Consider the following 24330-nt stretch of genomic DNA (forward strand, 5'->3'; position numbering starts at 1 on the left):
GAACATCCCTTCATACTGCAAGTGAAAGTAGGCTGGCACAGCTCACAGACCATGAGGAACCAAGGGCCAAGGGGCGAAAATAAATCAAGTGCCTTTCCTTTTTTTTTTTTTTTTAGGGGGGGGGTGTTCCCCAAGGCTGAGGTAGCGCTCGGCTGATTTCTGCTCTGCTGGAGCACAGTGCAGAACACAGGAGGCCTACAACACAATGGCTTTGATAAAACTTTACTGTAAACCAGACCTTTATCCCCAACTGATGACTTCTAGGAGCTACCGTAGCCCACACAACAAATGCTTAAAACTTTAGGGAACAGCTGAACAAAAAAAAGATTTCCAAATATCTTTCACTGCCACTTCCTTCAGCCCTAGCAGTATGTATGGTGTGGAGCAGTCATGCAGCTTGGTCCCTCACTCCAGGCAAGCCAGCCCCAGTCCTACAGCATCACAGAGGCTTTGAGACTTTGCTGCCTTTCAGCTGGTGACCCTGTTCACCTCAGGAGAGAGCAGAGCACTGTGCTGGCTTAGTACAAGGTGTGCTCTGCAAACACTGAGCAACAGGGGCTTGTGGGAGAAACAATTCTGTGGGGATTTTCTGAAATGCCTTGTGATCATGATGTCATTGGGTTCCCAATATTCGATACCCTACTTCTCAGCAAGCGCACACTGCATTTTTCATAAGCCATGGCTTCTCTGACCCACTGAACTGGAAACCAAGACAAACTGGCATATGGAGCTATAAAATCATCTGAACAGAGCTGGCAACCTTGCTGCTGGTGAGCTGCCCCAGTCCAAAGGAGTGAATGCCAGCTCACCCTCCCTTGCCCTACCAAGACATCGGGGATGACACAAAGCTGGGTAAACCCACCGCATGCATGAGCCATTCCCTGGAGACACTTGTTTTTCCTAACTCTGGCCCAGATTGTACCTGGCTGGAATGGAATGGAATGGAATGGAATAGAATAATAAACCAAGAGGGAAACACAGAGGAGTCCAAACAAGGAGAAAAAATCCTTATTTTCTGTTACATATTGGCCCTCAGTGGCCATTACTTTAGCCCAAGAACAGCCTCACAAGTATGGTCACACAAGGGTTCAGGCATCCTATATTTTTAAGTCCCTGCATGGGCCTGAGAAGCACAAGTACTATGTGGCTCAGCCTCCAGCTCTGCCTGCAGAGGAGCCTGTTACCTCCTTCCCGCAGTACTTATAACCCTGAAGCAGTGCGGGAAACACACAGCCGCAGCCAAAGACAGTGGGAGGATGAGGCATGGGAAGCTGCTCCACAGCTGGAGTGGTAGCACTGCATCCTGCTGTCTGTGTGATGCTCCCAATTGTAATTCCTCTTTTCCACTGCTTCTGGTTTTAATATTTGAGCTGAATTTCTCCAGGCAGGCTCAGAGACCCAGGATGAGTTTGTGTAGACACATTTAATGCAAGATGGTGCAACTCTTCCTGAGAACAATGTCTGGAGAAAATTACTATTTCGCTTGTGTTTAAAAAATGCTGCTGGTTTGGGCAGCTCCAGTGCCTCTGAGCTTAGGAGTCAAGGTAAAGGTGTAGCTTTTAGCTGAGGATGTGCCTTTGAATACTCCTGTGAGTCTGGTATATGTCCTTGGAAAACTGCAGTTTGCCCAGGTTGGGGGCAGACTTGAAGGATGCGGTAATGAAAACACCCTTCAGTTCCCCCTCCTTGCTCCTGGAACTGAAGAGACTGTATCTGTACCCCTGGCTGGCAGCCCAGGCTGGCACAGCACTGCCAGGTTGTCCCCATGCTGGCTGCTCCCCAACAGGATGGGCTGGCTGGGTTGCAGCAAGCATGGCCCGCAAGCCCTTGGCCAGGGCTTCCCTGGAGGCAAATATCGAAGAGAGCCTTCACCTTCCCAGAGCAGGGGTGGGAGCCAGGGTGGGGCTTCATGGGGCCATGCAGTACAGATGGGCCTGGACACAGCACCTGGGAATGGGACTGTGAATGGGCATAGGCACAAAATGGCCTATGCTGGCATAGCACAGCCCTGGATGTGGCCCCAGACTTACTTACCTGCAAACTGCTTTGAGGACACAATTATTTGTTTCCTTGGAGGATTTTTTTCTCATCATTACATTACGTTCATACTTCAAGAGCAGGAATGAATTTATTCTCATGCTAGTGACAAGTGGGGGATATTCCCCTGGGTAGACATAGAAGCTCACACCTGAGGAGGCTAACCTTGTTCTTGCCCAGCGATGCTGGGTGGTTTTGTGGGCAGCCAGCTTGGCACAGCATTGCAACCTTTCTGTGCTAACGTCAGCCCCAGCCATGGGCACTCAGCCTTTGTTCCAGCTGGACTCCAGGGCACTGAGCGGACACCTGGAAAACAAAATCTGGGCAGTTTAGTCACCGCGTAAAGAAAGCGTTGTTGAACCACCCTGCCTGACACAGCCCAGGACGGTGGCAGCAGAGATGCTGCTCCCAGGGCAGTGTTAGCTGCCATCTCCAGAGACCTGCCTGCTTTTCCTAGCACTGCCTGCCTCCTTCCCGAAATACCTCCTGCCTGCTGTAACTAAGGAAACAGGGCTCCTGTAGGCATCAGCTTCTTTCACTGTGCACCAGTGCTGGGGCCCCAGAGTGCAGGGGGGCTGCAGGCGCCATCCCAGGCTGAGGCAGTGCCAGCCCCATCCACGGCCTGGCCAGGGGCCTCTGGGCTGCCCCACAGCCCACTCCCAGAGCCCAAATGCAGGGCAGCACTTCCCATACACGCTCCTTGAAATCCAGGGCAGAGCCAGCTGCGACAGACCCACATAACCCCGCAGAAGTGAGAGCTCTGCACCGTTCACTGGGGTCTGCCTGGTGGAGACCCCCAGCCCCGAGTAAGACACAGGCCATGGGATCCACACTTCGTAAAAGGAGAGGCTGGAAGAGCTGCAGCAGAGGCTGAGCCACCATCACACCAGCCACCTCAATTCCGTTAATTAAAAAAGTTAATTTCTTAATTTTAAAGTGCTCACCCCAGACCTTTGTGGGGCTCTTTAAAGGCAGCTTGCTGTGAGGAGTAGCAGAGAAACTGGGGCCGCAGCTGCTAAGCTGGGAAATTGTTTCTCCCCCATGCTGGCTCCCTCGTGGTTTGGTGTCTGCATGCTTGTAATTTCAAATCTGCTTCAAACATCACCCACCACCCAGGCTGCATGACCAGGCACTAATCAGTTACATTAAAATATGCTAATCGGCTCTTCCCAATTGCCAGTCGGGCAGGACAGTGTGGCTCAGTGCTTGCAGGCATGGGATTTCTCTGTGGCTTCTGATCTTAGTTTTTTGGCTGGCCTGGGGAAGCGCATGTTTCTCTGGTGCAGCTCCACTCCAAAAAACACCATGGCTGGGCCCTCAGCACAGGCAGCTCAAGTTGTCCAAGCTGCTGAAGCAGCTCCTCTCAAGAAATACCATCTGCAGCCTTCCCAGCTGCCAGGCGCTGCTGCCTCCAGCGGTGCCTCTGTGCATGCTCCCATCTGCTCCTGTGTCACTACGAGTAACTGGTGTAGCTTCTTGCTCCAGGCTTTCTTCTCTTCACCCCAACATCCTGCCACTAACCAAATGTTCCCCCACTGTTGCCTCCCCAGATCCTGCCTTTTGCAGCAGGGAGCACTTCACTCATGCCCTTGGAGAAGGACCCATTGGAGATCTTCTAGGCCTGCAGGCTTGCACTTGGTAGCACCAAGCCAGCTTTTGTGCATCAAGCATCCTTGTATTACTCTGCAAGTAGCTAGTCTGCACTTCTCCAGAGGTCAGGCCCACTGCCCACCTACCCTGTCAACAACAGTCGCTCTGACCTGGCCCCATGTCTGCTCTGAAAACCCAGGGTGTGCTGTGTTGCTTGCTTGTGGCTCTGAAGATGCACACAGATAGGAACACAGGTCCATTCACTCTGTGGAAAATACATCTCCCTCTCTTATGCACACGTATGCAAAAGAGAAATGGAATAAATACATGGTTATATGGAGCTTGAAGTGGAGGTCATGGATCAGAGTCAAATCTTTCCTGCACATCTCAGGGCAATGACCTTTCTGCATCAGGAGGTGCAACCACTAATTCCTGACAGACCAGAAGAAGATGCAGGCTGAGCCCTTGACCTTCTGAAAGCTGGAAATGGCATTTGTGATGATGCTTTGAGCAATGAAAGACTAATTGCAGAGATAGCAGGAAAAAGTGATGGCAATTTTAATGAGAATGTCAGTGGATTATGAGGGAAGGATGAAAGCTGACAGGCTGAGCTGGGAGAGCCAGCGAGGAAGATGCACATCATGTAATGAAGCATATTATTATTCTGGCCAAACACAGGCCTCTGCATGCAGGCTGTGTCTCTGCCCACATGCCCAGTCTTCCCAGAAGCAAACACTCAATGCACTAATGTTCTCCCCAGCTAAAACAGTTGCCAGCAGCACAGCCAGCTAATGCACAGTGGTGTGGTCCTTTATGAAAGTCATTAACTCTAAATAGGCTGTCTCATATACAAAATATTCAAGAAAAATATCTCTGCTAACTAGCTTGTTGGTCTTTCCTTCATGTACAGAATAGCATCAGAATGAAAAAAAAGACCAAAAGGAAAGAAAAAGAAAGGGCTATACTCATCAGAAAAGGGATTTGTGTAGACTAACATTCTGTTTCTGGAAGCAGCTGGTAAAAAACACCTTGAGAAGAGCATAAGAACAGAGCAGGAGGACGATGCTCCTGCAGTGTCCTCTCCCACTCGCTAGCATGAAGCTTCCTGCACCAGCAAATCATTCTTGAATGAGATTCAGAAATCATATAAAATGTGTGCATCTACAACACCTTGCAGCAAGGTGTTCTTCAGGTAAGCCACATGTTGTGTGAAGAGCACAGTGTCTCCTCGCAGCTCTTATGACCCACTCACCATCTACTCTCACCCACTTCTCAGCCTGGAACGTATGGTCAGTGTTTGAGTCTAGTCACCAACAAATAATTATTAATTTATTTCCTTGCTCATGCTACTGGCTTTACCTATGGTTTTACTGAGTGTATAATTTATTATCTTCAACTTCACTCATCAAGATCTTTGCACTTCCTTACTCCCTTCCCTCCTTTCCACATGCACTGAAATGAAACCACCACTCAGGTAGAGGTAATATGGGGTTTATTAGGCTGGACTTAGACGAGGGAGGAGCTGGGAACACTCAACTGAGCTGAAACTAGAAGGGAAAAGCGGGCTAATGAAACGCTATTAATGGCTAATAATGCTATCCCATGACAAAAGCAGAGTCCTGAAACACTGGTGGTCACTGATGATCACAGCCTGCTTCTGGTGCCTTATGCATCTTCCCAGGTAGCTCAGCAACTGTCAGCTCTGCCATGGCTCCAGCAGACCTCCAAAAGCCCCAGGGAGAGCTCTAGCACACCAAAACAAGGCAGATGCAGCACCTCTTTTGCTCTCCATTGATGACAAATGAAACGTGATATAGCAAACAAGGAGAAAACACTGGGTGGGGGATGCTCCTCTGCAGGTGGATCTTGCCCTCCCAAGGGAGATCACAACTGTGGGGCTGGGGGCTTCCCAAGCTGGAGAGGGAATCAGGGCAGAGGTTTCTCTTGGGTTGGGGTGGTTGGCTCCCATCCCACATCCACAAAAGCACTTGAGCTGCTTGACTCCTGAACCATGATGGTGACAGCCCCATGCTGTGGGTGATCCAGGGAAGGGATGTGTAAGCTGGTCCCTTGTGCCCCCCGCCCAGCCCCTGCAGCACCACTGGACCCTGCCCTGCCCTCAACCAACTGCAGGGCTCCCACTCCCTTACCCTTCCATATCTTCGGCCTCCACCAAGAACTGTCTTCACTCCACACTATCTGCCCCCCTGTCACCTTTTGTGTGCCGTGAGAGACAGAAAGTTGAGCTCAGAAGAGCTGACTGCCGCAGGATGTATACTCCACGCTCATCGCTGGCTGGTGCTTCCCAGCCACCACAGGCAGGGCAGTGTCTGCTGAGGTGAGCACAGCGCTGTGGGCCAGGCAAGCTCCCTGCAGTCTGCAAACCAGTGGGCCAAAAACGTAGGGCCACATGTGGCCCAGGCCTGACTTATACCCACTGACCTACATCTCTGGCTCAGCTGATGTGTTCCCCACCACGTGGCTCCTAGCACTTTGCCCAGTTTGTATTATGGTCTGACACGATGACATTTTGTTAAGAGATGGCTGTTGAACTCCCCAAGGGCATGTTTTTTGGGCAGGCTGGAGCCAGCTAAACCTCCAGGCTGTCTGTCTTTGACATGCAAGTAGGTACTGTAGGAAAAGTCAGTTGTGCTGGAGTGAGTTTTGTGGCCCGTGCTGATTTTGTTTATGTGCAGCCATTGCATTTGCCCCGTCCCCACTCCCCCATTTTGCCCCAGGAGTACCTGCCCCATGGGCAACATGAGAAAGGTTTTGGGGGAGGTGACTGGATCCCACCCTGGCAGGGAAGATGGGGTTGCTGCTTCGCTTTACCTTCGTCATTGCTCCACTGCCTTCGGATGCCTCTGATGGAGGTGAACGTAGGAAGGGGCTATGCCTCTCTGAAGACCCTGTTTGTGTCTGCATCTTGCACTGGGAGTTGCCCAACGAGCGCTGAAAGCCTGGCCCCTCTCCCCGCCCCGCAGGGGGATTCATCCGGCAGGGGGACCTGCTGGCGGGGGCACCGCGGCTAACTGGGTAGAGGCGGCCCCTGGCAGCGGCTCGGCGCGGCTTTCCGGGGTGAGACTGCGCGCAGCGCTGCGCTCCCGCCGCTCCCGTGCTCCCGGCGGGCTGCCAGCGCCACCTGCCGGCTGGGCCGGGCATCCCCGCCGCGCCCGGCGCCGGTGCCTTGGGGGGGTGGTCCCCGTGTGCCCGCCCACCCCCAGCACCCCAAGGGGACCGCTCCTCAGGAGGTGACAGGCTCACCTGTCACACGCGAACCTGCAGCTTTTCTTCGGCTGCGAAGGGGCCTGAGAGGGGCCAGCGGCAGCTCTGGAAAACCGGCAGGGGGCCGTAGTTGGGTGCCCGGGAAGTTCCCAGGGAACGTGCTGGAGTTGGAAGGGTGCTTGGGAAGCCAATGCCTCCTGCACAGAGACCCTCTCAACCCAGCGCTCATCCCAGACCCTCCTCTGCTCTTTTTGACCCCCAGCCACCCTTGTTCTTTCTAGTTTTGATGTCACACCGAAGTCTCTTCCATCCCCGCATCTCAGTCTCTTTTGCTCCTGTGTTCCAACTTCTTTCAGTCCTGCTGCCCACACTGTGTCAGGGCTCCTCCTGCCTGAGCACTCCTCAGGACTCCTCCTGGCACTGGTCCCCGTGCAGCCCCTGCAGTGATGGTGTCCCCGCTCCCAACAGCTGCTGCCCCTCCAGATCCATGGGGCAGCCCCCTTTCCCCCACTGTGAGTGAAGCAGATCCTGGCTTCTCCTTCTGGCAAGCATTTTGTAAACCTAGGTACTGGCTCTGCTTACCCCAAATCCACTAGTCAGGAATCAGAGAGAATCAGGTGAAGAAAAATCTGGAAAAAGGCCAGGTCTCGCTGCTGTGGGACTTCTCCCTTGTATTTATTCCTGATTTTTTCTGTTTCCTCGCTGGGTCTTCAGAGGTGAGTAATTCACCTCCCTACTTGTTGTTTACACTGAAGTGCTCTGCAGTCCTCCTCCATGGAGGTCCTCTGCTCCTCCACTGCAGTCTTCTGTTGGGTTTTCCTCACTCAGTCACTGCCCCTGCGAGGAGGAGGGATGGTAAGACCGAAGGCGCCACCCTCACAGCAGACACCACAATGGTTCTGTAGGCCCTGGACCACCATCAGCCTTTGGAGATGCCCAGAAGCTTGGGGATAAAGGAAATCACCATCTGACAGGAGCATGCCCTTTATTCAGGCAGCCTGATGTGTGCTTGCCCTTGATATGATACCATCAGCCTAACCTTGGGCTTATCCAAAGCAGTGCTAAGGGTTTTATTTGTTTGATAACAAACACATCAGGTGTTTGCTGGAATCTGACAAACAGCTACCCATTACCAAATTGTAGCTTTCTTTTCCTTCAGCCAAGAAAAGGAAGTAGCATCTCAAATATTTTTCCTTGGCTCATTTAGGGAGGTTATATTACTGTACCAAGGTCTACCCTTTAGCCCCACTCAGCCCAGAATGGGTATTGGCCTCAGGGGCCTGGTGTTTGATCCCAGCATCTGCAGGGATATCTCTACCCATGGACACAAACAAAGAGACGTTTTCCCCAGGAGTCCAAGCCATATGGGGGCTGGAGACAGGTGAATGTGGGGCTGTCTCCAGCCTCCTCAGAGGAGGACCTGGTTCTGCTTCTCATCCTTTTCCTGAACAGGGCTTTGAATTTCTTGTTTAAGCAAGCCAGATCTTCTCCAGGAACAGGTGCTGTTCGTCACCAGAGGGGACAGAGAGCTGCCCAGAGGACACCTTGGCTGGTGATGGGTCTGAACAGACATCTAGTTAAGGGCTGCAGAGAAAGCAACCTGCTCAGGGACCAGTGTTGGAATCCTTTCCACATGGGCACACAACCGACAGGGATAACAGCCCTTCTTCTGCACCAAATGCAGGGCCTAAACCTGTGCTCAGAAAACACTCCTAACTCCTAAATCTGCCAGAGATTGAGCCTTATGTTTTTTTGTACCGAGCTACCTGATGGATGGGATGAGATACCACAGGCTCCTTCAGTGGAGCTGGGCAGCTGTGTGTATGGCATGTGGGAGCAGAGAAAGGCAAGAAGTAAGATGGTGTTTGCCTTGGCACTGGGTGGCTGGAGGCCTGATTGCTGCTGCCAGTGCTGTTAGTGCATTTTACGTAATGAATCCTAAATGAAAACTGCACCCACTGGGGCAGGTGGAAATGAAGCAAGCAGAATCTGGCCCTCTGTATAGCAAACAAGTAGTCAGTTAAAGTTATTGCCACCTGCAGTGCGGCTGGGGTGGTGGTTGTGTGCTGTGCATCTAGTGTATGAGTTGAGAGCTAGCATTTTTGCAGAGCCAGAGTAATTTAGGAATTGGTCTTACAGACCCACTGAAGGAGCACCTTGATGGCAGGGGCAGCAGCCATGTGACGGCAGGGAGAGAGATTGTTTCTCCCAGAGCACTGCTGCAGCAGGCAGGAGGATTAATCTAAGTCTATTTTCTGGAATTGATTTAACACTGTGTTCATTTATCTGCAGCTCCTGCTGAAACATTTCATATTTCAGATCTGATTTCACTGTTTCCAAGGCTGAGAGGCTTCCTTCTCTAGGGAGCAGCAGTTCTGCAAGAGAACAACAAGTAGGAGCCCTGGGGAAGTAGTGAAAGGGAAGGAATATTTTATCTTTAGTAACTGGTCATTTCCATTTTGGAGGCAGTGAAAGAAGAACCATCTGGTGAGTGCTGAATATTCAGTATGTAAACAGTGTCTTGGTCATGAATATGTGCGTGTGTTATTATTATTATTTATAGGATTCCCTAGGTGTGCATGACTTGTCACAAGCAGAAAAGAAGACCAGGGCTTTTGTGCCTCAATGTGCCCAATACCAATTTGACACAATGCTCAACAGCAACAGAACATGGCAGATGAGGGTCAGGCAACCAGCTGGGGGTAAGGATGAAGATGCCACCTCTGTGAAAAACAGTAGTGCACAACTTCTGGAGCAGTAGATGCTCCTGCTGACAGCAGATTGCTTCAGATGACCGCCCTCATCTATTCATGCCCGTTATTTTGGGTTTTAATGCCCCCCTGCGATGAACACAATTTACGTTTATTATTTTAATTCTCTACTCCTTTAGAGATCTGCTCCTTCAGTGTCCTTCCTGGAAATGATGCAGAACAAAAGGAACCTCAGTCCAATACCTTTCCTCACTGTCATGTTCACCTGGGGGTGATGAGACTGCTCACTTGGCTTGAGTTTTATGCCTCAGGAACTTCAAATCAGTCAGCTGAAATAAAAAGAGATGGTTTATTGTGCACTTCTCCCACTAGTCAAAGTATCATGAAAGCAAGGAGAAGAGTCCTTTCAAGTCCCAGGATGACACCTTGTTGACAGGGCATAATGTCTGATGCTGAAGCCTGCTGGAGATGATGGGAAAGCAAGAGCATCCAGACACCTGCAGAGGATGCTCAGAGCTTTCCAGGAAGAAATGCTTGTAGCAGCTCCCCCTTCTCTTGTCCTTCCTTTTTTTTCACCACCTGAGCACTTTTCTTTTTCCTTTTTCTTTTTTTCTTTTTCTTTTTCTTTCCCTTTTTCTTGTTCTTTTTTCTTTTTCTTTTTCTTTTTCTTTTTCTTCTTCTTTTTCTCTTTTCTTTTTCTTTTTCTTTTTCTTTTTCTTTTCCTTTTCCTTTTCCTTTTCCTTTTTCTTTTTCTTTTCCTTTTCCTTTTCCTTTTTCTTTTTCTTTTTCTTTTCCTTTTCCTTTTCCTTTTCCTTTTCCTTTTTCTTTTCCTTTTTCTTTTTCTTTTCCTTTTTCTTTTTTCTTTTTCTTTTTTCTTTTTCTTTTTCTTTTTCTTTTTCTTTTTCTTTTTCTTTTTCTTTTTCTTTTTCTTTTTCTTTTTCTTTTTCTTTTTCTTTTTCTTTTTCTTTCTTTTTCTTTTTCTTTTTCTTTTTCTTTTCCTTTTTCTTTTTCTTTTTCTTTTTCTTTTTCTTTTTCTTTTTCTTTTCCTTTTTCTTTTTCTTTTTCTTTTTCTTTTTCTTTTTCTTTTTTCTTTTTCTTTTCCTTTTTCTTTTTCTTTTCCTTTTCCTTTTCCTTTTTCTTTTTCTTTTTCTTTTTCTTTTTCATTTTCCTTTTTCTTTTCCTTTTTCCTTTTTCTTTTTTTCTTTTTCTTTTTCTTTTCATTTTCCTTTTTCTTTTCCTTTTTCCTTTTTCCTTTTTCTTTTTTTCTTTTTCCTTTTTTCCTTTTTTCCACAGCATTCAGCCGTTTATTGTGGGCAGGGTTTGATGAAGGGGGCAGTCATAGGCACTTGAAGGAACATGTCTTGGGTCCTTTTTAGGGGGAGACTCTTCACACCTTTGTGGGAACAGGGCTCATGGGCACCTGCAGAGCCAGGGGGATGGAGGAATAGGTGCACCGCAGACAGGGCCCTTCCCTTCTGCAACACTCCCTTCCCACCTACCATCAACATTTTTTCTTCCTGCTGCTACACTCTGACACACTGAACTTTACTCAACTGCAAAAGTTTGTTTCCCAACACTAGCAGCAAATGAGTCAAATGTTGATTTTTGTGACAGTTTTCCTAACACAGCAGAGCATGGAGTAAATTGTGATTTAGTGCACTTGTTTCAAACAGGCCTGGTGCTTTGTCACACGGGCCAGCTAAAACAGCCCAGTGCATCATCAACAACACAATATCCCAATTCCTTGGAAACATGTTGCCCATTTGGTCTTTCTCCTCTGCTCCCAGAAAAGAGATGTTTAGATGTTTATATGACTCCAAGAATGAGGGAGGAAGGACAGGGAGACACAAAAGGACTTTCACACAGAATGAGGCAATATTTGTGACTGCTCTGATTTTTTGTGGCAAGAGCTCTGTATTCCTTGTTGAGCACCTGTAGGCAGCTGGTATCCTGCAATCACAGGACAAGCCTTCCTTGTATCCTAGGCATCAAGTTCTATTTTTAAAAAGTACTGTGATTTAGAAGACCCCTAAGACACACCTTAGAAAGCAACCGGTTTTTTCCCTGTCCTAAATATACCTCTGGTGCTCATGCTACTGGGGCTGCCTGAGCCTTGGACTTTCTGGCAGAAATGACAACAGCCTGGTCTGTATGATGGGTTGCTATTCAGACTTTCAGAAGGTGTTTTTTGTTTGATAGACATAAAAAATCTTTTACAGCCTCCTCAACAATTCATTCTTCATTTGGAGGCAATTGACCCTTTGTCAATAAACATTTCATTCTGTCTTCTGAAGTGCTGTAAACCCATTCACTAAGGAACATTGTCATGGGGGAAGGTGGAGATCAAGTCCTTTTGAAGAGTGGAGTTCTAGGTGTGGGTTTTTTCCCCTCAGTCTCATTTCTCCTCTTCACTCACATGGCTTATTGACCTGAAAATGTCTCTCAAATACAAAGATACAATAAGCCATGGATATGTCATTAGGTGACAGATTATTTACTCGTTTACTTTAGAACTGCCTGGATTAATTTTCAATGTATGCCACTATCTGAATCATAACATGTCCCTGCATAGGTACCTTTTACACTAAGCATTACCTCCTAGCTTAGTCTTACACTGAATAATAAGTTGGGAGGTTTGTAATGAGAAAACAGCAGCAGTATCAGCCTGGGGAAGGCCTGGCACACTGAGGAAGAAGGTAGGGCTGTATAAAACCCCTCTCTTTCTCAACACTGTCCTTGAAGGAAGGAGAAGAGGAGGGCAAGTGAAGATTGGCCAGATGGGAGCTGAAAAAGAGGTTCAGTAGCTTAAATCATAAATTCAGATACAACATGCACTTGACAGTGTGCTAAAGTTATGACCATCTGTCAACTGTTTAGTTACCACCTTTTCCATTGTTAATAAGTGTCCTCCTCACTGAAACGTCCAACCTAACTGATGCAGCACAACTGGCAATCTAGGTCGAAATGATTGAAACCTGGCTACTTAAAACTATGTTGTCAGTCTGCCTGACCTCAGTGCTGTGTGCCCCTCAGGTCTCAGTACTTGAATGACAGACACAATACCCCAGGTCCTTCAGTCTTCCAGAATTTTGCAAAACACAACCCAAGAGGAAAGACTGAGGAAATAGGGTGACATCATCTAGATATGACACAGTAGTCACTTTAAAGTATGTAAAAGACTGCAGAGATGGAAGGATTTACCTGTTCTCTGTATCTACTGGGCATGTGACAGGGACTACGGCCTCAGATTGCTCCAAGAGAGTGTCAAGTTGGGCATGAGGAAATACTCTGAAAGGATAACAATGAACTGAATGGATTGCCTGGGGGTGGTGAAGAATCTCAATTGCCAGAGATCTTCAGGACCTGATTAGACTCTTATCTACAAGAGACAGGTATACTTGGGTAAGGATGCAGAGGAACTAGGAAAGATGGTGGAGTTGGCCTCTGAAGGTCATTTCTCACTCTGAGCGAGTTAGCACTAGTTTACTGTTTCAGCAAGATCAGGTCCATCCTGACAGCCTCAGTAGTATAACCCAGAGCTGAATTAAAAAAGAACTGACCTTTCTTTTCCTCTCAGTGTTGGTGTCTCCAATGAGGTAGATTGGAAACTGGTCAGCATAAAGGCACACAGCTCTGCTGCCAGCCATGCTATATTTGTTTCACTGCTAAACTGAAGACATCAGGCCTTGCCTGCTATGTTTCATGGCCATTCAACTTTACCTAACCAAACAGGAAACCTCTCCAGACATTGTGGGCGTTCAAATTTTGAAAGCTAACTGACTGGAAAAAGAAAGGGGGAAAAAAAAAAAAAAGCCCACAAAAACTTCATAAGGCTTTTATTTAAGTGATAATTTAAGGCAAACAACACCTGGTTTACCACAGAGAGCATTCATTTCTTCCAAACTATCACAGCAAACAGCAGAGATTAACCCACTAATTTCAGAGAAAAATCACCATTGAGCTGTATCTTGGATACTAAACTAATAGGGCTGTCTGAGGCAATGCACATTTTGAGTTGGAAGAAATGGTACATAATTTGGGATGCAATTTGAAGTGAGATCTTGAAAGATGTTGAGCAGGCTGTATCAGAGCATGGCATCAACTGGAACTGTATTTTATTCTGCTTAAAATGTCTGAGAATAAGGAACTAGGAAATCTGAGGACCAAGCTACCAAGTCTGTCATGTGTCAGTTATCATCAAGTGTAGTCTGGGTTATTGAACTGGAAGATGAAAACACCAGCTGGCTGACAACTGTGTGGATTATGACAGTGGCTTCCCACCCCACTTGCTGAAGGGACATATTGGGAAAGAGTCCATACCAGAGAAAGCCTGACCAGCAGGGAGAATAGAACAGTGAGACTCAGTGACATCAAGGTTGACTTGAGATCGACTGTCTGCAGTATGCTGTGCTGATTTCTGGAAAACATCTGCATAGTAGGTAATAACAACAACAAATTGTACTTAGAGGTGTTGTTCATGCCCAGCTGTCAAGGTCTTCCGGAAAAAGGCATATAACATAATCCCACAGTCACAACCAGACTCTGTCCAGGGAAACTATCTCCCAGAGAAGGAGAAGCGAAATACTATTTCTGAGTGCCATACATGTGAGTTGTCTCCTTATATTGATTTTACAGCAGGAGAAAATAAAATTCCTGCATTAAATATTGTTACTTTATAATGCTTGCTCCAAATTAACTACTGCTCTTGTTATTCAGTTACTCCTTGTGCTAATCTCCTTATTTACCCACCTCTCTCTTATACACACATGCATGTGCATAGGCAAATTCATACCCAGACAATTTCACCCCCATCCTGCCAACAGCTCATCATATCAACACAACAGTGCTGAAAGATTTTTTTTACTATATTCTAAGATACGAAGCCAGTATTTTGACAGCGACAAATCATAAGCATCGATTTGCAGGAGCATTTTAATGAGAATGTGGGGGAAAATATACTTAAACCTTTTTCCATTCCAGTGTAAAACAATCCTCCTTTCCTTTCCTTTCCTTTCCTTTCCTTTCCTTTCCTTTCCTTTCCTTTCCTTTCCTTTCCTTTCCTTTCCTTTCCTTTCCTTTCCTTTCCTTTCCTTTCCTTTCCTTTCCCTCTCCTCTCCCTCTCCTCTCCCTCTCCTCTCCCTCTCCTCTCCCTCTCCTCTCCCTCTCCTCTCCCTCTCCTCTCCCTCTCCTCTCCCTCTCCTCTCCCTCTCCTCTCCTCTCCTCTCCTCTCCTCTCCTCTCCTCTCCTCTCCTCTCCTCTCCTCTCCTCTCCTCTCCTCTCCTCCCCTTCCCCTTCCCCTTCCCCTTCCCCTTCCCCTTCCCCTTCCCCTTCCCCTTCCTCCTTCGCTTTCCCTTCCTCCTTCTCTTCCTCCTTCATTTTCCCTTCCTCCTTCCCTTCCTCCTTCCCTTCCTCCCTTTTGGCTGCAGCTTATGCTGTTTCCCATGCAGGCAGGATTAATGTCTTTCAGGAGATGCAGGCCCTGCAGTCTAGGAGTATTTCATCATATGAAAAGGTTTCTCTGTAATTTTTTTTTTTTTTCTATTTTGATGTAAGCTGTTAAAATATGGAGAAAACACTGTCTGATTATTTAAAGATAAAATCCAAGCTGGGTCACTTTTCTCTCTTGCAAGGCTCAGTCTATTTTAAATTGATGAGTTGAGGGAATATTCAAGGATTTTTATTCTCAGTAGTCGTGACAGAAGAATGAGGGAGGTGGGAGTGAATGCTAGATTGGTTCTGAGCAGCTTTCCCTCCAGTTCTGCTGAAGGTGTCTTTTAGTTGTTCATCACTGCAGATCTAGTGCCTACAGGCTTGGTTTTCACTTGCTTTTATTATTGCCACTGTTTTTCTCAGAAATGATGAATCAGAAAGTTATCTGGAAGAAAAAAGTTATTTCTTATAAAGAATCTTCAATCTCGGTTGCTCTCACCACTCTCCAAGCTAGTGCATGTGCAGGAGGCAAACAGAGCCACTCTCTCTCCTCCAGGCCTCAACCTAGAAACTGAGACATGGAACTCACTTTAATTTTGCTCTGCACCTTCAGGCAGAGGGAGAAAGGGAGAATCTCTCTTGGACAAGCAGAATCTGTCACTGGCATCGTTGAGGGCTTGGCCAGTAAGCCGAGGACCTAAGAATAGGGTAAACCCTTCTTTCTTTGATTTGTGACCAGTGCAAAGCTTGACTCTCTGCAGGGGCAAAGCTGCAGCCCAGCAGCCCTTTTCTGTCCGCATCTTGTGCCATGGGTGGCTTGTCTATGGACTGAGAGAGGGAAGCTTTTCATCAGAGCTGGGAGGGTGGAGCACGTAGGTGTGCATGAGAGTGAAAGTCTGTGCACAGTGCCCATGTAGGCAGTACAAAGACTGTGTGAGTGGGCAGATGAGGATGAGGGTGTGGAGACATCAGAAGGCAAATACATCTGCAAAGCTTGTACCAGCCTAGGTACTATAGTGCCTAGGCACCACCTGCCTCACTCAAAGCCTTCCCTAGCTACCTGCTGTTGTGCAAAGCTGCCTTGCAAACTTAGGGAGGATTCGAACCTGCAGAGACACTTCCCCAGATTTCCCCTTGCCTGAGGTGCTGGTTCAAACAGTACAGATTTGGGGCACCAGGGAGTCATGCTGAAGCCTCAACTTGCCTCCCTCACCCACATTGTGGGAAGGAAGGACACTCTGCGGACTGGAGCAGGCAGGAGCTCCTTTCTCACCCCCTCAGTCTCCCCATGGGACTTGTCAGGACCTCAGAGCTCCAAAACACACCTCCCAGGACCCCGGGTTGTGCTCGGCGGGAGGCGGAGGGACCCGCAGGAAGTGCTGAAGGGACAGCTCCGGGCCGGCGGACCGGGTGGGGCCGGGCACACGGGCAGCGGGACGCGGACAGAGTCGGGAGAGGGAGAGCATCAGAGAAGAACAGGACTGGGGAGGAAAACAGAGGGAGGGACGGAGGGAGGGAGGGAGAGGGAGAAGAGAGGACAAGGGCTGAAAAGAATAGGGACAGGGATGGAGACAGGGATCGGGACAGGGGACGGACAGAGAGAGCAAGGACAGAAAGAGTGGGGACAGAGATAATACTGAATCAGGTGGCACAGGAAAGGAGCAGGAGGAGAGAGGGAAAGGGAGAGGGAAAAAAAGGAGAAGGAGGAAGAGGAAGAGGGAGAGGGAGGGTAGACGCCGGGCTGTGCTCTGGATCGGCCGCCGTGGGGGTCTCGGCATCGCCGGGGGCGTCCACCGCGCCGGGCGGTAGCGGCGGCTCCGCTGGCGCCAGACACGCCGGTACCGGGCGGCACCCCACCGCGCCGGGGGCAAGCGGACTGCAAGGTGGCGGCGTGCAGCCCCCAGCTCTGCGGGACCGAGGCGGGACTGATCCCCCGGAGCCGCCGAGGCCCTGCAGACCCCGCGGGGCTGGGGGATCCCTGGGGCTGCCGGCGAGGGGGTGCTCGGCGTGCCGGGGTACCCACACTGCCACCCAGCTAGCTCTCCACTGCATCTGGTCCCCCGGGCTTTCTTGTGCCCTGGCGATGCAAGCTGAGCCCCGGGGCCAGGGGTGCCCGCCCGGCGTGCGGGGATGCACCTTGCCTGGCCGAAGCCGCGGCTGCGGCTTCCGTGCCGCCCCGGCTCGGTAGCTGAGCGCCGCAGGTTGCATCCGGACAGCACTTGATCAGCTGTTTTGTACATTTTCTAATTTCGTGCAGAGCAGGGCAGCAGTCATAGAGGTAATCTGTAGATCCGTGGCTTTAAAGGATAAATTAGAGCATTGGATTTGATCCGTATTGCAGTGGATTAGAGCAACCTCTCCCCCCTCCCCTTCTCCTCCCCCCTCCTTTCAATTCACTCCCCCCTCCTCCAGCACCACCTTTTTTCCTCTCATGCAATACCAAAACTGACCCTGCCTGGCAGAGAGACTCTGCTAGGCGAGCACAGCGGTGCCCACATCGCCGGCACACGGCGGGAGCCGGCTCTCCCCTGCAGCCTCCGCAGCCCCTCCGGGGCACCATTGCTGCAAGTTCCCAAGCGGCAGGCGCCGGGGCTGGGGTGACTTCTCTGAGAGCCGGGGAGCGGTCGCTGCCCCCAGGCTGTCCCTTTGTCCGGGCCCGGCGGGGGCCGTGGGGCAGCGGCGAGGGAGAACCGTCCCCGGAGGGCATTTCCCGGAGGCAGCGGGGCCAGGACCCGGCAGGAAATGGAAGGATGAAGTGTGCAGCCGGAGCGGTGATGTTCCTTCTCTCCTTGCTTTCCCCTGCAGGAACGTAATCCGCAATGCTAGTTCTCAGGTTGCTCAATGTTGTTGCTCCAGCCTACTTCTTGTGCATCTCCCTAGTGACCTTCGTCCTCCAGATCTTTCTCTTCATCCCCAGCATGTTCAGAGACCTTTCCACCACCCCACTTTTCTCTCCTGCTCTGCTGCATGGGGCCCTCTTCCTCTTCCTCTCAGCTAATGCCCTGGGCAACTACATTCTTGTGATCCAGAGCTCCCCCGAGGACTTGGGCAAGGGCTTAAACTTGGGCGAAGGAGTCGAAGTGATGGCAGACTGGCTGGATGGAAGCAGGTCCCCTGGCTCAGCCTTACCCAGCACGCACTTCTGTAGACTATGTGCCAGAGTCACCCAGAGGCATGACCACCACTGTTTCTTCACAGGAAACTGCATCGGGAGCAGGAACATGCGAAACTTCATCATGTTCTGCCTCTATACCTCCCTGGCTTGTCTTGACTCCCTCGTGACAGGCATGGCTTACATTTCTGCTGCACTCTCCATGTCCTTTGCAAACCCACTGGCCTTCCTCACTCTTCTGCCTCACTCCATCAGCCAGTTCTTCTCAGGTAAGGACTCTTTCCTCAGAGGTGAGGGCATGTTCTTCTTCCAGGGTTACCAGGGTGGGAAAGACAGGCTTTTCCTTTGATAGCTGTGTGAGGGGAGTGGTGGTGGGGAAATGGGCAAGAGGGAGAATTGGCTGCGTTCAACAAAATCTCCTTAGAGGCTTGAGACAGCCTTTGCGGAGGACTTCGCTTCAGCTGAAAGAGGCTGGGACCCACTTCAGGTTACAGCTACAGCCCTATTCCTTATGCACTGGGCTCTGGAAAATGCCCCATACCAGCTTGCCAGTGATAGAATAGGGCCATCCATCACACAGGGAGTGTGTTGCAATTAGATAGAGGGGAGGGATTTCATTCACTGTACTGAAGGTGAAGGGAATCTTTTGCCTGTCCTACAGGAAGCTGTGGGGCATCTGTAGGTTTTTGTATCCTACAAGTCTGCAGGTTCCCCATTTCTCAGTGGAGATACTCTCATTCTCTTCATCCAGGTCCACTCACCTCCTTCACTGTCACCCAACTCCTCCCTCCTGGCAGCATAAACTTACTATGATCTTGCCATCCTTCCAGTACAGGACAACCTGGGTTCAGGCAACAGAATCCAATAAAAGAGTTAATGAGACATGATTAGCCACCTCTCTTGTGACCCCAGTGTAGGACACAGGTCCACAGAGAACCAGGGAAAATTCTCCGTGCCTGCTCTTTGCAAGAGCTCTACATCAAAAGCAAATTGTCTCTTTCTCCATGTTCCTATCCCTTACGCTTCCTTCTGATTCTTCCCCTTTCCACTCTCTCCCAGCCTTTCCATAAATCTCCACAATCCTTCCCCTTCCCACTCCAGATTCTGCTTCCATAACTCTTCCTCTGCCCTTCCAGCCTTGCTTCTTCACCTTGCATCATGCCCTCAAACTTTCCAACCTCAACCCTTCCTCTGTCCAAACCCAAGAGCTAGATAAAACCTGATCTCAGAGGAGGGACTATGCAGACGGTGTAGACTTTTATTCTGCCCTGGAAGTGATTGCAGAAAAATGCTGTTCCCCCCTCAGGCAGCTCATGCCTCACACACCTAGATCAGCTTTTGTTAGACTAAAATAGGTATCCCATATATTTTAGCTTTGCAGATTCAGCTGAGCTCAGTAAGAAGGCTCTGGAGTGTTCTGGCTTGTGCGCTGTCATCAGAAGTGTTGATTATGATCTGAGTGTGGTGTCTCTGCTGCTGGGGATATCAGAGCCAGAGGGGCCCCAGCTTGCTTTTTGAATTCCAGGCTGGGTTTGCAAGGTTGTCACCTGAAAACAAACAAATATCTCTCTACTTGGCAAATTTGCAGATTTGTCATGGTAATCACTGAGAGACAATAAACATGAAATCCTTCCATGACATTTTTATGGAGTCATTTTTCCAAGTAGAAGAATTTTTGTAAATAATGTTGCACAAGCTTCACTGGCATTAAAAACACTGGGAATGGTTTTCCCCTGTGCCTAAGCTCTCAGTACAGCAACCTGGAAGGGGAAACAGGGGTGGGGGAGGAGATTATCAAGGAATTAGTCCTCTCTTTGTGACTCTGTGGGCTCATCTGCACCAAGCTGGACCCTGGCATATGTTTGAAGAGTCACTGAAGTGCCCCATCACTGCTGTCAGCATCTGCAGTGCCAAAGACAACACGTGGGCAGTGTCTGAGTGGGACACATGAGGCTGCGTGCCGGGCTGGGAGCCAAAACACCCTTGAGAGGCAGCAGCTCCCAACAGCTCCCACCAAGCTTGGCCAGGGCGAGAACTGCTGCCACACACAGCAATACACAGGTGTGTGGTGTCTTGGTTGCTCGGGAGGAAGGGCCTACTGGGCTTCTACCAGAACTTTTGACCTCCAGTTTAGGAAAGAAAAACACAGTCTGGAATAGTCACCTGGAAGGCTTGTCCACCCAATATTTTTCAACTAACATAACTTACGTAGCATTGGTATAGCAGGGAAAATCTTTACCTTTCTTCTTCTCCAGCATTCTCTCTGCACTGGAGGAGGAGTAAAGGAGGATGAAGGGTGAATCTGCAGGTCTTATATCAAGTGTTTCCTGCTTTCATGCTGGGAAAATGTTGAGTTGGCTTGTCCTGCCCAGACTGTGCTTGGGCATGGATTTTAGGACCTGGCCCAGACTCTGTAATTTCAGCCTGTGATTCAGCTTTTCTGGCATAGATTATGTACGGCAATAATCTTGAGATCACAGTGGGTCAGTTAGAGCAAAAGTGAATCTGAGACTAAAACGGACTGTGGTCGTGAGGAACAAATGCAGAATACTTTTATAAACACAAGTCAGATTGAATCCACAAAATAAATTATAGAAAATGCTTTATATAGGTAATCCGAAGAAAAGGTTAAAAAAAAATCATGTATCGGGAAAGCATGGCTCAGAGATTTTTAGTATTTACAAGGGGAAACAAGGGTAATTACTTTCTTGATGGTGAATTTCAGCAGCTCATAGAAATGAAGCTTACAGCTGCCTTGCAAAAGACTCTAAAGCAAATAGCTGTCTTTCTCCATATTCCATTAGAATATCAGCTGTAGGAAAGAGCAAATGTCTGTAACACTGTGGTCCAGCAAAAGAGAGGCAGAGAAGCCCATATTCGGCTCTGGGTTTCCTACCTGATAGATTAAGTTATTCTGACAGAATTGGTATGAGGATTTGTCATCATCCTGAGGGGCTTGCTCTTCCCTTGCTGTATTGCACATGAAGCCCACTGAGCTGAATGGGATCTAATGAGAAGGGAAAGATGACATTGCATTTAGGAAGAAAACTGAATGATGACTCCTGTGTCTTTTTCAAGTGAGGACAATCTCTGAAAGCTCAAGGCTGTAGTCCATGTCCTTACAACTCATCCTCAGAGGGACCTGCTGGCTGAGCCCAGAGCTTGATGTGATTGTCACAGTTCAGCCCCAACCACTCACTTACAGCACTGCCAGGTGGAGAAGCTGGGGTTCACAGACTGTAAAGTCAGATGACGCCATTTAATCCAGCCTTCTGTTTAAGAGAAGAAAGAGATGCTAATCCACCTGCCCTTGTATTGAATTTAAAGCCTGAAGCAGCCATGTACTTGTTTTAAGCAGCCCACCTTTGCTGTCCTTGCAGCCCTTGCTCCTGCAGGTTCATAGAGCTGTGACCTGCCCGGCTCTGTCTGCCTCATGGCCTTCCAGTGGGACAGGAGCAAGTGAGAGCTTTTTCATTTTTAAACCTGAGGGGAACCAGTCAGGTGATATCAGTTATTTTTACCAGTACTGATACACATTTAATTTTCTTTGTGTGCCTCTGTGCAAATGTGAGTGTTTCATAATATATCAATATACACAAAATATATGTGTACACATTCATATGTACGCACAGAGAGTATTATTTGGATGGGTTCAGATTTACCTACACACTGAAAGGTCACTCAGTGATACCTGCTATTATACTAATATAAGGAGTTCTAAAATCATTGTAGAGGAAAGGGCCCACAGGATATTTTTTTAATACATTCAGTGTAAATACATACTACAAAACAAGTTACATTAGGAGCTTCAAACCTACAAAGTATTTTGAGTATTCTAGCAGCAGCTTTAAAAAATAAATTTGGATTGTATTTTGGAAAGTTTTCTGTTTCTTGTATTCATATGAAAAATGTCCTTGCCCAATGCTAGGAAAACCATTACTGATTTTTTTTTTTTTTTTAATATGTATATATATATATATATATAGTGATGAGAGAGAGAGAGTAACAAATCCCAAATCTTTCTACCTAGTATTAATGCACACAGTAAGGCTTCTGGAAGCATCTACATGCTGTAGGAACCACATCTCCTTTCAAAAGGAACCTAGAAATCTTAGATTCACTGTGAAAAGCAGGAAGATCCTTAAATAAATGAACTATTCTTCAAAATCATGATGAAGTCTTACAGACATGTTTCACTTCTGGCTGAATTTGCCCCTGTAATATAGATACTCACATTAACAGCAAAGGGAGAAGAGTATGGAGACTATTATCATTTCAGTATTTCCCCAGTGGGGTCCACTGCATTAGATGCTACAAAGGAAACAGTTTTATATTGTTAGATCAATCAGTCTGTCTTGCTCCTAACTCCCCACTTGTGGCCAGAGAATAGAAGCAGCTGGTCGGTTCTCAGGGCCGAGTGGTACACTGGCATGTGAGATGTGTCTAAACTCTTCCTTTTATTGTCCTCCCTCTCCCCAATTCTTGGTCTGCAGGTGCTCTCCTTAGCTCTGAGATGTTTGTCATCCTCATGCTCTACCTCTGGCTTGGGATCGGACTGGCCTGTGCTGGCTTCTGCTGCCACCAGATGCTGCTGGTCCTGCGTGGGCAGACGAGGTACCAGGTGCGGAAAGGGATGGTGGTAAGAGCCCGGCCCTGGAGGGAGAATCTGCAAGAGGTCTTTGGTAAGAGGTGGCTGCTAGGACTTTTCATCCCTGTGCTGAACGTCGGAAGTGACTACCGTAGGCAGAAAGAGAAATAAAACCCCAGGCATGTTTGTGCATCCCGTGCACACACCACCTCCCCTGTTCTCTCCCACTGCCTCCTGGATCACTAAAGAGCTGGGCTACTCCATCTCTTGGAATTGCAGCCTCTGTGGGAGGAAAGGACTGGCTATCAAACTGAATAAATCTAGCATATTAACAAGGAGATCACAAACCATGTAGATGAAGAGCTACTGCAGCTTAGTAGTCACATCACTGCACCTGCGTATATGGCAACAGCCTTTGAACTAGCAGAAAAATTAGTCAGACCCTCCTGTGGATTCCCGCCTGACTCCTCCAGCCCCCAGCCCCCATTAGCCACCCTGTATAGTCCCTAACAAACTGCAGCAGGAGTTTCAGAGGGCCTGGGCTGTTGTGGTAGACAGCAAAAATGGTGTCTGTTCCTTGGGAGGGTTTTGCAGGGTGCCTTTTTGGCTTTTCTGTACTTGAGGTAACTTCACAGTACTGAGAAGCCTTTAATGACAGAACTGCAATGCAATCAAGCCGCCCTAGGTGTAGGCAATGCACATAGCTAAGGTGGCAGGTAACCTTCTCTCCACAGGCTAGAAAAGCAGGAAGAAAACAAAGAGAAATTCAGAATTTCTCATTTCTGTCCTTGATCTGCTGCCTTCACAGTGATATGTCAGGACTGTAGCACTGCTGCTTATTTTTAGCAGTCCTTTGCCCAATGACACAGCACAGACAGAGCTGCCCTTCTGACAGGGAGCAGCAAGCAGATAAATCATGATCAGATGGAGGCACAAGGAGAGGAAACCACAGAGGTGAATGAAAAGGCTGTGCCTGAGAAGCAGTGTGATGAGGCAGGCTATGCATGCCTGAGAGAGACAGGGGGCATGTGGACACAGAGTGAGCTGGCAGGAGGGTGCTGAGAGCTCTGCTGATGTATCTGAGCTCTGACATATCACTCTCTTGCAGGGGGCACCCGCACCATTAGTGCTGTGAGGAGTTCAGAATCCCAGAAGACAGGGAAGCTTTCCAGCTGGTCAGGATGCTTCACTTTGCACTAAAACAAACAAAAAAGTGTCTACATCGGACATCCCCACCACATCGTATTTATAGGCTCTCCAGGGCAGTTCCCTCTTGCATTGCTGCAGTGGGGTAAATTTGTCCATATTATGACTCCATTAAGGAGGTTAATGGAATTACTATAGGGATTAATCAGCCTAATGTGTCAGTTGTTTTCTAGCTGCAGCAACAGCCCATGAGATCAGTGCTGAGATCCTATGCTAATAGGTGCCTTAAGAAAGGATAGCATGACATCTCTACCAGGATCATAGCGCTGGATTGACCAGCAGCTGCAACAAGAAGCCTGTTTTGGTGAACTGCATCAGCTTATGCAGGCTAGATAGGAATCCATTGCTTCTCTTTAATAGGCTGGGGAGTATGCTGACAAGCTGTGAAAAATGTTATTTCTTCCTCAAAAATATTCTTGGTGCATCTCAGG

The 24330-nt window shown here is 48.4% G+C and overlaps 1 protein-coding gene across 1 annotated transcript; it reads left to right on the plus strand.

Annotated features, from left to right (window-relative positions):
- Positions 1-17812: 17812 nt before the first annotated feature.
- ZDHHC22 (zDHHC palmitoyltransferase 22) lies at positions 17813-22864 on the plus strand (the record flags this gene model as incomplete). The annotated part of the gene is made up of 2 exons (XM_080345901.1): positions 17813-18374; positions 22599-22864. 2 exons carry the CDS (start codon positions 17813-17815, stop codon positions 22862-22864), a joined length of 828 nt encoding a protein of 275 aa, XP_080202027.1.
- Between the last annotated feature and the right edge of the window lie 1466 nt (positions 22865-24330).

This window comes from Nesoenas mayeri (genome assembly GCF_963082525.1).
Source record: "Nesoenas mayeri genome assembly, chromosome: 5".
Lineage (NCBI taxonomy): Eukaryota > Metazoa > Chordata > Aves > Columbiformes > Columbidae > Nesoenas > Nesoenas mayeri.